Source organism: Euphorbia lathyris, chromosome 5, assembly GCF_963576675.1.
Source record: "Euphorbia lathyris chromosome 5, ddEupLath1.1, whole genome shotgun sequence".
NCBI lineage: Eukaryota > Viridiplantae > Streptophyta > Magnoliopsida > Malpighiales > Euphorbiaceae > Euphorbia > Euphorbia lathyris.
The window spans coordinates 71,021,172-71,036,291 of record NC_088914.1 but is presented as its reverse complement, the minus strand read 5'-3'; the positions used below and the strand labels follow the sequence as shown (position 1 = coordinate 71,036,291).

The 15,120-nt window shown below is 36.4% G+C and overlaps 1 protein-coding gene across 1 annotated transcript; it reads left to right on the top strand.

Moving 5' to 3' along the window:
• Positions 1 to 1,145: 1,145 nt before the first annotated feature.
• On the top strand, positions 1,146 to 13,267 carry LOC136230223 (probable esterase KAI2). Its single transcript, XM_066019225.1, has 3 exons — positions 1,146 to 1,278; positions 11,104 to 11,488; positions 12,591 to 13,267. The coding sequence occupies exons 2-3, from the start codon at positions 11,121 to 11,123 to the stop codon at positions 13,033 to 13,035; spliced, it is 813 nt and encodes a 270-aa protein (XP_065875297.1). The 5' UTR covers positions 1,146 to 1,278; positions 11,104 to 11,120; the 3' UTR covers positions 13,036 to 13,267.
• Positions 13,268 to 15,120: the final 1,853 nt, after the last annotated feature.

Genomic DNA, 15,120 nt, shown 5'->3' with positions numbered 1-15,120 from the left:
GGCTCTATCGCCTTTTCTTGTCATAGTCCGAGATTGTAGGTCCATTCTTAACGAGCTCATAGGTTGCTCTATTCATTTTATTAGAAGATCCACGAATAATGTATCACATATCCTTGCTAAATCAACAAGCGATATTGTGCATAGAGGTGAGTGGCGTTTGTCCCCGCCGGACTTCATTTTTTCTGCCTTGGCAGCTGATTCTCAATAAATCTCTTATTCTTTCAAAAAAAAAACTCATCATCTAATCCATAAACAGAAAAAACGGATAAGATAATGGGAAAAACAAAATCTGTAAAGAGGAAATGAAGAATAACTGTTGTATTTGACAAAATTGAAATAAATTTTGGGTTTTATGATAAAATAATTAAAATAAAAGTGTTTAATGATATAATAAAAAAAATCACATACTTAATTGTAAAATAAAAGACTATAATTAATGCCTAGTTTAAAAATGAAACCAAATCATTGCCCCTGTGGTCTCTTCACTCCTCTCCCCAACTAGCAGACTAGTTGAGTGATAGGTTCTTTCCCAGTGTGGTGTTCTCCTCCTTTTCCTAATAATCTCAACTTTCCTCTCCTCATATCACCTAATATCCATAACTATAACCCTCCAAAGTGTAGATATCCATTTTGTCCGGAGTAACTCCTCATTTTTTAAAATTTTTTTATTCTTGTTATACATTTTTATTTTATAAATATTTACATTATAGATATAGTGATATTTTGGTATAGATTGTAGTTAATCATATTTTATAAAAGGGAAAGAAAAGTATTCTCAATAATCTTTAAAATTGATTAAATGTTTATGTTATAAGGATTTAATCAATCTATTAGGATATTAATTAAACGAATATTCTCTTAAATTAATATATCTGCGATCAAATTTAATTTATCATGAATGAATCTAAGATTTTTAATTTGTCATGAATTGGACTAAGATTACCAATAATTGATTTCTATTATAAAAAGTTAGAGTAGTTAGAAATAAGTATAGTATTTTAATAAAAGGGCTCCAAGGCCCATGTCCAAATCCAGTCTAATAAATTGACACTCACTAATTAAGGCACATATCCAAATCAACTCTAATTAAGCTCTAATTAAACTGTATTAACAATTGATTAGCTCTTAATTAATTAAGAAACTCTCTATATAAAGAAAGGGGGCCAAGCAGAAAAGGGAGACAAAAAAAAGAGAAGAGAGGAGGAGAAGGAAGCAGGCAAAAGAAAAGATAGATAAAGAGAGGTGCTTCTTCCTCGTTAGACTCTCTTGATCCAAGAGGTAAACTGTCATTTTTATTAATTCTTTTTCTTCTATTCTTTTCATTACACTACTGGCTTCTACCTTTTTAAAAATAGTACTTATTTTCTTCTTTCAAGTTAAAGCTGAGTCTTTTAAAAACCAGTATCCAAGTTCTGAAAACTGAAAACAAAAAATCTTTAAAAAAAGAGACTCTGGTCCAGATCTGAAAGTCCCTAGCTTCTGATAAAACCACCCTTCTTATTACTTCAATTTGTTTTTTCTTATCCAGTGTATCTCATTTTCCTCAAAAATATTAAAGCTGCAAGGGATTCCAACAGATCTGGAAAACAGGTTCTACTTTCCAGATCTGGAAAGTCCCAGCCTCTCAGAAAATCTTTCTTTTTTTTTATCATTTCAGTCTCTTATTTATTGTATCTTATTTTCTTAAAAACCTTGAAGATGCAAGGGATTTCAAAAGACCTGGAAAATAGAGATTCTACTTTCCAGATCTGGAAATCTCCAGAAAAAACCATCATTTTCACTATTTAGATATTTTTATTTATTATTTCCTTATGCACTGTATACCATTTTCACTGTACTGTTTTTTTCCTTCACACTAAAAAATACATTTACAATCGGTTATACTCTTCCTCAGATCCAGACAAAAAAAATAAGAAAAAAGAACAGAATCTGCGACTAAACCAAAACCAAAAGATAAAAAGGTTTCTGAAAAGAGTAAAACACGGAATCATAAAAAGGAACATCTCTGTTTTCAAATCAACAGCAAATCTAGGGAAACTAAACGGAAAACACAAATATCACAAAACCATCTATGTTTTCCTTAATCTGTAGCAAAACCCATGAATCACCACGGACCTGTACTGCAGGTTCAACGAACAAAGAAAAGCAATAAGTCAGTGACATGTCCGTTAAAGAAGAAAATACGAACAGAAAAACACAAAAAAGCGAGTTTCACCTTGGGAGAGTCCATAGCAAACACGAGATCTGCATTCTGAGTTCAAAGCAACTCAGAAAAACGCAAAAACACGATTAGCTAACTTTACGTAAAAGAGAAAATGTGAACGGATGAACATAAAAAACACAGATCGGACTCGAAGGAGCCGCACGACGGCTTTCCGCTCTCCAGGGGCGTAAAACCGCCTATAATCCCCTTAAAAAGGACAGATCGGAAGCGGTTCGGCTCCGTTTCACCTGTAAAAACCAGAGAAAATGGTATCAGAACATCGCGCTAGAAACCGAGAAGAGAAGAGAGGGAATAAGAGGAAAAAGGCGAGAACTCACCGTAAATCCGCCGCGTTTGGGAGGAATCGGACCGCCGACCAGAAGAGCACTGCCATTACACAATCCCCGTCGTAGACTGCTTCGTCGGCCTCCGGTGTGAACGGATCTGAACGAAACGAGCAGAAATCCGAGAGAAGTTCTCGTAGAAACGAGGTCGATGATGATTCGAACGGTCATCCGCGGGATTCCCCTAGCTTGGGACTGGTTCCGTTTTTGAGAGAAAAGGAAAGGAAAACGGAGAAAGAGAGCAAGACGGCGGAACAACGAGGCGTCGGAGCAAGGCCATGGCAGGGAATCGCGAGTTTCTCTGAAAGAGAGAAGAGAAGGAGAAAAGGATGGAGGCTGCACACAATAAAGTGGGAAAAAACCCTAAATGCCCGAATATATACTCCATAATTTTAGATTCCAAAATTACCCCTGCGAAATCCCACATTGCTCCTTTCTCATTTTTATAATACGTGAGTTCGGCCCCCATTATTCTAATTGTTTAGATTGACTCCCTTCATATTTCAATTTGACCCCTCCTAATTACATTTCGCCCCTCCCTGTTTATTTAAGTCCGTCAATTTGATTCCTTTCATTTTATTTGCTTCAATTTGACCCCTCCTAATTACATTTCGCCCCTTCCTGTTTATTTAGTTCATCAATTTGACTCCTTTCATTTTATTTGCTAATTTGGACCCTTCATTACTTAATTTCATATTACTCACTTAGTTCAACCAATTTATTTTCACGTGACATATACGTGTTATACCATTAGTAAAAATCATTTGTTTTCATATGGTTAAATTTAATCTACATCTTTCTTTTACAAAAAAATTAAACGACTTGACTTATAGCCTTATGTCATAGGGATATAAACCAAACACGTACACTATAAAGTTAAGATGAATCGATTTATATCTCTATGTCATAGAGGTATGAAAACGATAATAAAAAATAAAACTTAATTAACGCGGAATGTTTCAATTTACATGTACGTGCTACAAGGGTATAAAAAAGGAAAAAAAGAGTAACGAGCTAGTTCGTAGTTCTATGTTATAGAAATATGGATTAAACGTTACTAAATAAATAAACAAAAAACTGAACGAATTAATTCACAATTCTATGTTATAGGAACATGAATTAACCGTTATTGAATTATAAAAAATTAAACGTTTCAATTCGTAGTTATATGTTATAGAAATGCGAATTAAACGTTATCCAAATTATTAAAATTAAAAAGGATATAATTAATGATCCACGTTATATAAATGTTGAACACCTACGACATTAATCATGTAATAAAATCATATGCCTCTATTATATTATAAATACAAACAAAATTGAGATAAACCAAATAAATTTAACACAAAAATCACATCTTTTAGTACCAATATTTGGGCGGGCTAGGGTGATCAATCAAGTTTTCTTCCCTACACGTAACCGACAAACGAACCTAAAATCTCTATTTCGCAGACCTCCTTATCCGTTAAAATTCAACCATTTCCGGTGTCCAATCACACTTTAATTTTGATTGGTGGCGACTCTAAAAATAGTTTTAATTGGAAAAAACTATTAACCGATTTAGCTTCCGGCGTTCGTGCCCTGAAAAATCTGGTAGCGACACAAAGCATTAACTGCCTTGTAAGAAATGGACACAACCCTGGAAGCACGAATGGAAAACATCAGGCTAACAGAATCTGAAGGCACAGTTATTGACCTCTGTGAGAAACAAAGTGAGTCCTGCTTGGTGCCAAGTAAACCGAGTCTAGTTGGTAAGGTTCTAACAAGCAAGTCGCCCAACATCAAAGGCATGGCACAAGCTTTCATGGTGGCTTAAAAATTTCCAATTGAAGGAGCTTGGTAATGGTATGTTTCTCTGCGAGTTCTTGTCTAAACGTGATAAAAAGAGAGTCCTCCGAGATGCTCCGTGGCATTTCGAAAGAAATTTAGTTATCCTTCGAAGTGTAAAGGGAGACGAGCAGCTGGCTGACATACCACTAGATCGATGCGATTTTTGGATACGCATTTTCAATCCGCCCTTAAACCGCAGAGACGCGGACTCTATTGAACATGTTGTAAGGTGTATTGGAGATATAATCGATATTGATAAGGAAGCTATAGGATCCTGGAGAAATTATGTCCGAGTCCGGGTCAGCATTGCTATTGACAAGCCTTTACTGAGAGGGGTCAAGATTAAAAATGGGAAAGGTGAAGTAGTATGGGCTCCTGTCAGATATGAGAAAGCTCCAAACTTTTGTTATTGGTCCGGAAGGCTCTGTCACGTCCACGAGGAGTGCAGTGAAGTTCCAGAGGATTTTGATGATACGGAGTGGCCATATAGTCAGGACTTAAGAGCATCACCAAGCAAGTTAAAATCCGTTAGTGTCGATTCCTCAGCAATGAAGGTCATATCAAAGCACACATGAGATTTGAATAGTACTTGTAGACATTTGCTTCCAAGCACACGAGATGAGTCCACAAGGCCTGGTACCGAATGGGTAGTGGCTGGGCGAAAAGAAACGAGCCAGGTGCGGATAACCAGTCAAGCTTCATCGGAGGAGGTTCAGGACGACGAACGGAGGGAAGATGCAGACCTGATGCTTTGCGATCCTGTTTCCCAGACAAGTGTAAACAGTGATACCCCTTTTTCAAATGTGGGGCCAGCAGTCAAAGACACGGCCGCTATTAATTATGAACCTATTATTGGGCTTTTTGTCAATAAGATACAGGATCCAATCTCAAAATTAGCAGCTAGTAGGCCCACCCTGCAAGCATTACACTAGGTGATATAGTCTCTGCCCCTGAAAGTTCAGCCCAGTCAGACTTTACACAAATCCTATCCTTATCACAACTAAAGTCAATTGACAAGCCTATTCCGCCTCACCCTTTGTCTAGAGATAAATATGATGTAGACAAAGACACCGACAGAAACCTGCATGAAATTTACAGGAGCACCAATGATTTTCATCCCATTCAACCAAAGCAGTCCGCTGGCTACACCTCAGAAGAGGCTAATCTGACAGATACATGGGAAAAGACCCAGACAATGGGAGACCTTTCGAAAGCATCAAATACCCTTTACCAGACAAAAACAAAAAAAACCACCTCACCCTATAATCAAAAAATACAAAGCCCCACCGAGAGAAAACACTATGGCCTTACCCCACCCCATACTGTATGTGGGGAATCTGCAAGCTCCCCTAAGGCAGTGGGAAAGAGGAAATTCAGGAAGCAGACGAAGACACAGAACTAGGCAATGTTGGTAAGAAATATCGTCACAACGGAAGATGCTAAGCTCAGACAGGCGGAGGTTGCTAGGCAACCCCGCCTACCATTATGAATCTGTTAAGCTGGAACGTCCGGGGGCTGGGCAACCCCAGGATGGTCCGAGCACTGTCTCACTTGGTGAGACGCAACTGCCCAGAAGTGATCTTCCTGATGGAAACTAATCTGCGAAGAGACGAGATTAGGGGACTAAAACGCAGATTCCAGGAGTATGAGTTCTTTGCTGTGGATTCAATAGGAAGATCAGGAGGAATGCTACTTTTGTGGAGAAAAGAGGTGGGAGTTCAAATATTAGGATTCATCCAACACTGCATAGATTTTGGCATTGAGAATGATGATGGTGTCCTGATATGGAGAGGTACAGGGATATACGGATGGTCGGAGTCGTCAAAAAAGCACCTTACATGGTCACTCATGCGTGAATTACATTCCAGGGAGAAGCTACCATGGATGTGCATGGGCGATTTCAACGAACTAATGTATTCAAGAGAAAAAGAAGGAGGACTCGATCCGGATTTCAGAAGCATGGAGGCATTCCGGAATTGCCTAGACGAATGTGACCTCTTCGACCTTAATTTCACAGGACCACCTTTTACATGGACAAATGGTAGGCAACACGGGGAAACAGTTAGAGAAAGGCTAGATAGAGTTGTCTGTCAAGTCGAATGGGAACTGTTATTCCCGAATGTTATGGTTCATCATTTAACAAGAATAGCCTCGGACCACTGCCCTATCCTAGTAGTGACAAAAGGAAATCATAAGCATCGAGAGAGGTTGTTTCGGTTTGAGCAAATGTGGCTAAAGGATCCAGAGTGTAGAAAGGTTGTCCAAAATTCATGGAATAATGCTTCTCTAGATCCGGAGGCATCAGTATGTGAGAGAATAAAGCTATGTGGCCGCAATCCCACCACCTGGAACAAACAACACTTTGGACACCTGGGTATGAAGATAAAATCACTCACACGACAATTGGAGGAGGAACAGAATAAGCCCGAGATACTACAAAATGTGACCCGCATCAACCAACTAACAAGCAAAGTTAACAGGCTCCAAGAGGCAGAAGAAACTATATGGAAACAAAGAGCTCGGATCAATTGGTTACAAGACGGGGACAGAAACACAAAATTCTTCCATTCAAAGGCTACTGCAAGAAGGACATCTAATACAATTCGCAAGCTACAGGATCAGAACAGAAGGTGGAAGGAAAGCGAGGAAGACATAACACAACTCGTTCTCCAGTACTACACAGAGCTATTCTCTACGTCACAACTAGAGGTCTCGAATGATTTACTAAGTTCAGTGGACATGTTTCTTTCAGCAGAACAAATTCATAATCTTTCCCATCCATTTGAATCAGCGGAAGTTGTTGAAGCTCTTAAGCATATGGATGGGTCCAAAGCACCGGGACCGGACGGCATGTCAGGTATGTTTTATACTGCCTTTTGGGATGTTGTTGGCGATGAAAGCACCAAACTAGTGCTAAGGATTCTTAATGGTATGCCTTTTCCCGATGGAATGAACCACACTCTGATTACCCTAATTCCAAAAGTAAAACATCCTAGCAACCTTAAAGACCTTAGGCCAATTAGCCTTTGCAATGTGATATATAAACTAGTCACAAAAACCCTTGCTAATCGGCTTAAAGATTCTTTAGGCTCTATCATTCATATGTCTCAAAGTGCTTTTGTCCCAGTCCGTCTCATTACAGACAATGCTTTGATAGCCTTTGAGTTATTTCATTCTATGAAATACAGACTAAAGGGGAAAAAAGGTGCATGTGCCTTAAAATTAGATATGAGTAAAGCATATGACAGAGTGGAATGGCCCTTTCTTAAAGGAATGATGACTGCTATGCGCTTCCCTACTCTTTGGATTGAAATCATACAGAACTGTTTAACTTTAGTGACCTTTTCTTTCTTATTAAATGGGGTTCAGAAAGGCATCATCAAGCCAACTAGAGGCCTCCGTCAAGGAGATCCTCTATCACCCTATTTGTTTCTTATTTGTGCAGAAGGGCTTTTAGCATTGATAAGGAGAGCTAAGGTTAATCGGTCTATACATGGGATCAGAGTCAGCAAGCACAGTTTGTCTTTATCACATTTATTCTTCGCAGATGATTCGATTATCTTCTGTCGGGCTTCAGAAACAGAATGTGAAACTTTGAAAATGATTCTTCAACAATATGAGCAAGCATCCGGTCAATGTATCAACTTTAATAAGACAGAAATATGTTTCAGTTCAGAGGTGGAAACTGCCAAACGGAAGACAATAACCAACTGTCTTGGGGTAAAGGAGGTCCCATGTTTTTTGAAGTATCTTGGTATCCAGCAGTCATTGGGCGATCAAAGAAAGCCATTTTTGGATTCCTCAAGGAGAGAATATGGAAAAGAGTTAACGGGTGGCAAGAGAAATGGCTATCTAGAGGGGGGAAAAGAAGTCCTCATCAAATCCGTAGCACAAGCAATACCACAATACATAATGAGTTGCTTTCTCCTACCAAAGTCCTTTTGCACCGACATCCAGCAAATACTGGCCAGATTTTAGTGGAGAAGAAACACAGAAACGAGGAAGATCCATTGGGTCCGGTGGGATAAACTTTGCTTATCCAAGCAAGATGGAGGCATTGGTTTCCGCAACTTATACGGCTTCAACCTTGCCCTTCTAGCCAAACAAATTTGGCGAATACTCCAGCATCCTGAATCTCTGTGTGCTCAGGTCTTCAAGGCTAAATATTTTCCTCGGACGGATGTATTGTCGGCCCGGATAGGTTATGCACCAAGCTTCATATGGAGGAGTCTTATCCATGCCCGGCACATTATTGAGGAAGGAAGTTGCTGGCGAGTGGGAAATGGTCAATCAATAAATTTATTGAAGCATCGATGGCTACCCGATATCCCGTGTAACAGACCTCTCCGACTCCTTCATGAACCTATGACTCAGTGGGTATCATGCCTCATTAATCGTGATATATTTGAATGGAAAGAGGAATTGCTACATTTTTACTTTGATGGGGATATTGCAGCTGCCATTCTACGATTACCACTTAGCCAACGACGACCGCCAGATTCAATTTACTGGAGTAAAACCAAATGGGGAGAGTATACAGTGAAGACAGGCTACAGGGTAGCTGTAGCAGATTGCCCAGAAATTGGAGGGAGAGCCTCATCCTCAACAACAAGTAATTGGTTTTGGAATCATATCTGGAAGCTTCAGGTACCCCCTAAAATTATACATACAATTTGGTGTGCACTCAACCATGCTCTTCCATGTGCCGAAGCACTCAGACATAGAAGAGTTCTGGTGAATCCTAACTGTCATCTTTGTGGGCGGGAGCCAGAGAATCTACTTCACATTTTCCGGGACTGTATCGTCGCCAAAGGCTATTGGAAACTCTCCAATTTACATATCAAGGCCTATAAAATGGCAGGCCACTCCATCATGGATTGGTTCACCAACATACTATCCCAATCAACCATGAAAGAGCTAGCTAAATTCTTTTGTGTAATCTGGATTCTCTGGTTTGAACGGAATCGTGTTGCTCATGGTGAGACGGCAATAGGGCCTGCCAAAGCAATACAGTGCGTAATGGACATCTTGGCAGAGACTAATCGGCGACAGGAAGGTAAACAACAAACCCAAATTGAGCCACCACCACTACAGCCCCAATAAGCAAACTGGTCACCTCCCCCTCCTGGCTTCGTGAAGATTAATTGTGATGCATCTTTTCAAGCAGCCAATAAGAGGAGCACCTTCAGTTTCATAGTCAGAGACTATCTGGGCAGTGCTAAATTGATCGGTTGCGGTCCCCTTGGTACTTGGACTAATGCCCTTCACGCAGAGCTTCAAGCAATACTAGCCACACTAATTATCGTACAAGAAGCAGGCTTTTCCCGTGTGATTATGGCATCAGACTCTCAGCAAGGAATTAATTTAATCATAGGGAAAGAAGCTTGTTCAAATTGGCTTGGTACACTACTGGGAGACATCCAGGCAAGGCAACATGAATTCAGCAACATCTTTTGGACTCATGATAGGCAAACGGCAAATACACCAGCACACCTACTTGCTCTTAGAGCCCGGTCACTCAACCAAAAGGAAGTCCTAGTTGAAGACTTTCCTATATGTATTAATAATGCTATTTTAAAAGATGTAAACCTGCTATTTTAATGTAATTTGGCTTTTTCGATCAAAAAAAATTGTAAAATAAATGTCAAACATGATGTTTGATGTAATTTCTTGGACCTAGATCCAGGAAACGAATTTATACCCATCTCTCATTATATTCTTTTGATTTTGAACCTTCCTTCACATATTGGTTGATTTAATTAAGTGAGTTTTTTTTTCTATTTCAAAAAAAAAAAAAAATTAAGTGAGTTTTTTTAGCTCATCTTAATGTTTATTACTTTAGGTCTCAATTTGGTCAATTTAGTTCAAATGGTTTTACATATTAAAAATTTGAAAATATATATTTAACTGTTTATTTGATATAAAGACGTATATGATCATAAATACGTATATTAACTCAAAATTGAAATTAAGAAACAAGGTATTTTTTTTTTTTTTTTTGTAAGAAACAAGGTATAATTATAAGGATAAATTTTGGGTGTTATATTTATTTATTTTTAATAAATAGCTGTAATAATGAACTTTATATATTGCAGAAAGGAACTGGTGGGTCATAATGTGTATTAAATAATTCAAATGTAATATAAACACGTAGTTAATAAAGGTTGGATAAACATATGAAATTAATCCTATGCAATTACATACATAAGGAAAGCCCAATAATTTATCAGATAAATTACATGGATAGTCATTCAACTTTATATTTATTAATATTAGAGCCACTTAACTTTAAAACCAAACACAAAAATCAATTCACTTTCTCTTAAACTAAAATTAACGTATAAAGTAAATAACTTCAAAATGACCGTCGACAATTTCAAAGTAAAAAAAATTCAAAAAATTAAAATTATTTAGAACAATATTTTAAATTTTCAAATTTCCAAATCATCATTTTTGGATATTTTGTTTTCTAACCTTTACTTTCTATCTCTTAATTATATAATACTTAAATGATTTGAAAACCAAAAAGTATTAGATGTTAAAATTGTTTATAATATCATTTTCATAAGCTTTATGATAGAATATCATACACCATTAAAGTGGTAAAGATAGAGTAATTTTATGTTAGTAAATGAAAAAATTAGGTGATTTTTATATTGGTTTTGAAATTAAGTGGACATAATTTTATTTTGACCCTTTCTTTCTTTCTCCTCTTTCAATCTCTAGCTCCACAATTCAATTCAATGGGTGTACTCGAAGAAGCTCACAACCTTAAGGTTGTAGGAACAGGAACACAAGTTCTAGTGTTGGCTCATGGATTTGGGACAGACCAATCTGTCTGGAAACACCTTGTTCCTCATCTTCTCGATGATTTTAAGGTCATTTTGTATGATAATATGGGTGCTGGTACAACTAATCCGGATTACTTCGACTTTGATAGATACTCAACTCTCGAAGGTTTTGCTTATGATTTACTCGCTATTTTAGAGGAATTACAAGTTCAATCTTGTGTTTTGGTTGGTCATTCTGTTTCCGGTATGGTCGGTGCTATTGCTTCCATTTCTCGCCCGGATCTTTTCTCCAAAATCATCTTGCTCTCTGCTTCTCCAAGGTATTATCTTCTTTCTTTTTATTGTAGGTTATTCGATTATTCGGTTCGAGACTCGTTAAACATTATAATTCAAGATCTGATATATCGGTTCTGCAAAGTTCTAGGCATGATATGAAAGTCTATGCTGAAAAAACAAAATTCTTGGTTTCATATTTGCTAAGATAGACGTCAGCACATTTAAAATTAATGGACCTACCTAACTTAATTTAATTTAATAAAATTAATGTGGAATCTTCTGTTTTTTTAATTAGTTGTAAATCTTGTCACTATAGGAGCTTTCTGTAGTATTTTGATTTTTTTAATTAATTATTTCTAATTATATGCTAAAAGAAATATATAGTAACAAATAGATTTGGATGTTTATAACTAGTGGGTCATTTAATACGCAGTTGAGCCACCAAATGCATCTTTCACCAATAGTAATACCATTATTGGCCTTGTCAAAAGAAAATGTCTTTTTATTTTAAAACTGATTTTACAAAGTGTTTTGTGGATTATCTAAATTTGTTCCTTTAAGAGCATTTACAATGGGGGTTAATGAAAAGCTCATTAACCCCCAAAAGTAGTATGAACTATTGAGGAGAGTTTAATAAACTCTCCCCATGATCATACCGCTTGGTATGTACCAAGCGGTATGATCACCTCAAAAGCTGCCTTTTATATTATCTATCTATTATTTATTTATTAAAAATTTATAATATATTATTAAATTAATTTGTAGATTTTATATTATTGAGTGGTTGTAGTATTATTTATTGGAGGGGATATTTTAGTAGTAGAAGAGTTTATTAAATTGGTTCAACATTGATGATGTATCCTAACTATTAAGTGGTTAGTACTATTATCCATTGGAGATTCTCTAAGTTCATGTGACAATAAAGAAGATCAAATCAAATTGAAATATATGTCTCAGAGAAGTTTATGGGAGCAATATTTTATTTTAAACAAATTCAAGTTATCAATAGATCACTCTAAACAAATTTAAAAAGCTATCCAGACATTCTATAAGTTTAGGAGACCAACAAGATGTATTAAGCCTTAATTCAACTGAAAAATGGAACTAAGTTTCACTAGAATTTGTAATGATTTTATGTGTTGCAAGATACTTGAACGATGTGGATTACTACGGAGGATTTGAGAGAGAAGATTTAAACCAACTATTCGAAGCAATGCAATCGAATTACAAGGCATGGTGTTCAGGGTTTGCACCTCTAGCCATCGGAGGAGACATGGACTCCGTTGCAGTTCAAGAATTCAGTCGCACACTCTTCAATATGAGACCAGACATAGCTCTTTGCGTCGCACAAACCATATTTCAAAGTGACATGAGACATATTTTGCATTTGGTTACGGTGCCTTGTCACATTTTGCAGAGCGGCAAGGATTTGGCAGTTCCAGTGGTCGTGTCTGAATATTTACACAACCATCTTACCGGCGAGTCTATTGTGGAAGTAGTGTCAACGGATGGTCACTTGCCTCAATTGAGCTCTCCTGATATTTGGATTCCAGTTCTTCTTAGACACATTCGTCATGATATCATTATTTAATCATACGAACAATTATTGCAAGAATCCGATCCTCATAAGGGCACTCTCGGTACTTACAATAGAAACCTATATGGTCAATGTGTGTGCTTTTATTTTCATGTACATTGGGTTATTAATTCTGGATGGGGTTGATTAGATTGTTAAGTATGAATGATGTAAAAGTATATTGTGACATGCATGTGTTGGTCTTTTCTACTATTTTAAATAAGAAGATTATGTAATTATGTTTCAATTTGGATCTTTAATTAATTAATGTTAATTTTCAATTTTACTTATGACATAATTAAAGGAAAATATAATATTGTAAACCATAATATATCTGCGGTGGTTTTGTGAGAATTCAATTTATTTGCCTATAGAAATGTAAGCGGGGTGAGGAATGCATTTCCCATCTCTGTTTTTCGTATCCATCCCCATAGACTATGTAATATTCCGAATTTGTTTAAGCAAATAATTTATTTTGCACAATTTTTTTTATATTATTATTAATTCTAATTAAGACAGATTAGTTAATAATTATGGTTTGTGTTTTAGTGGATGTCAACCACCGAAAGATTTGGCATTTCAATTTAATTGTTTTTTTATTGTTTTTGATATATTTATAAATGGAAATATTTATCCGATTTAGAGTTTTCTTTATTGTTTTTTTTTCAATTTAAATTTAATCTTCTATTAAATTTAATCTTCTATCATAACTCTAGACTTTTATTTCAAATAAAAATCTCTCTTTCTTCTCTAGAGAAAAGAAGCCGCCATTTTATTTTCTTGAAAACTAGAGTGCAATCAAAAGGTATTTCTCCATTTTCCTATAGCATTTTGGTTTTATTTTTGAAAACCATGTTTGAAAATTGTATTTGCTACTTTAATTTTTAAATTATATCCAATATCAGGTAGATATTATCCACTTTGGCCCAATTCCAACATATTGAGCTTTACGGCTTTAAAACGCGTCTGTATGTATTGGATTCTCATCTTACTAATAAGCTTCAACCACACTCTCTCTATTTTCGATGTGGCATTCAGTTCATTCCTGCCCCATCGCCATCCTAAGGCCGCTCCTTGCTCAGGCCTTCTATCCCGGCGCTACCCACTCCGAACCGGATCGTTACAGATCAGTACCAAAGTCATGGCTAGTACTATCACTTGTTCTCCTAACCCTCATTCTCATTATTTTATTATCTTAACTCAAACTAACACAATCATTATATATTTTAATACTCTCATTTTTTTCTATTTCTTTTTAACTGGTCCACGTGACTACGACGGTTACAGCTTTGAAAGGGGCTCTTATTGAGCCTCTTAAAGTATTGGACTGGCTTAACCATCTAACCAGGGATCGAATCCTGAAAATGAGAATACAATTATGATTAAAATACTTGGTGGGAGAGATTTACCTCATAAGAGATACCTACGGGTGGCAGTCAAAATCAATTTTATCCATAGTAATAGCAAATTGGGTTAATTTTAGAAATAATTCATCAAACTTTCTTTTGTATCAATCTTGTCATCTAAGTTTGTGCTTGTGTGTTTGGATGAATTGGATAAAGAAAATCCAAATATTTTAAAAATATTATTCTCTAATGCTATTATTAAATGAGAACAATGTGAAATTTGTTTTTGGCTTAATACATCATTTGCCCCCTGAACTTGTCCAAAATGGTTGATTAGGCCCCTGAACTTTCAAAGTGCATCGATAGCCCCCTAAACTTGCATAAAATGTTCAATTAGCCCCCTGAATTTGCGTAAAATGTAATGAATTAATCATTCGGTTGTAAAAAAGTAAGTCAAATGCGGAAGATATGTTACATGTGCCTTAGAATGTTATTACATACTTCACAAAATAGTTAAAACACGTTAAAAAAGAATTGCTTACTTATTCAACTATAAAACATTTTCTTCTCTAATATTATAATCGCATACCCCGACCTTGATCGTTTTACTTTTTTTAAAATCCGTGCAACATATCTTCCGTATTTAACTTACTTTTTTACAACCGAGTGATTAATTGATTACATTTTATGCAAGTTCAGGGGGCTAACTGAACATTTTATGCAAGTTCAGGAGGCTATCGAGACACTTTGAAAA

Coding starts and splice junctions, on each gene's coding strand:
- LOC136230223 (XM_066019225.1), top strand. CDS start 11,121: ATGGGTGTACTCGAAGAAGCTCACAACCTTAAGGTTGTAGGAACAGGA. Junction 11,489..12,590: donor TTGCTCTCTGCTTCTCCAAG/GTATTATCTTCT, acceptor ATGTGTTGCAAG/ATACTTGAACGATGTGGATT.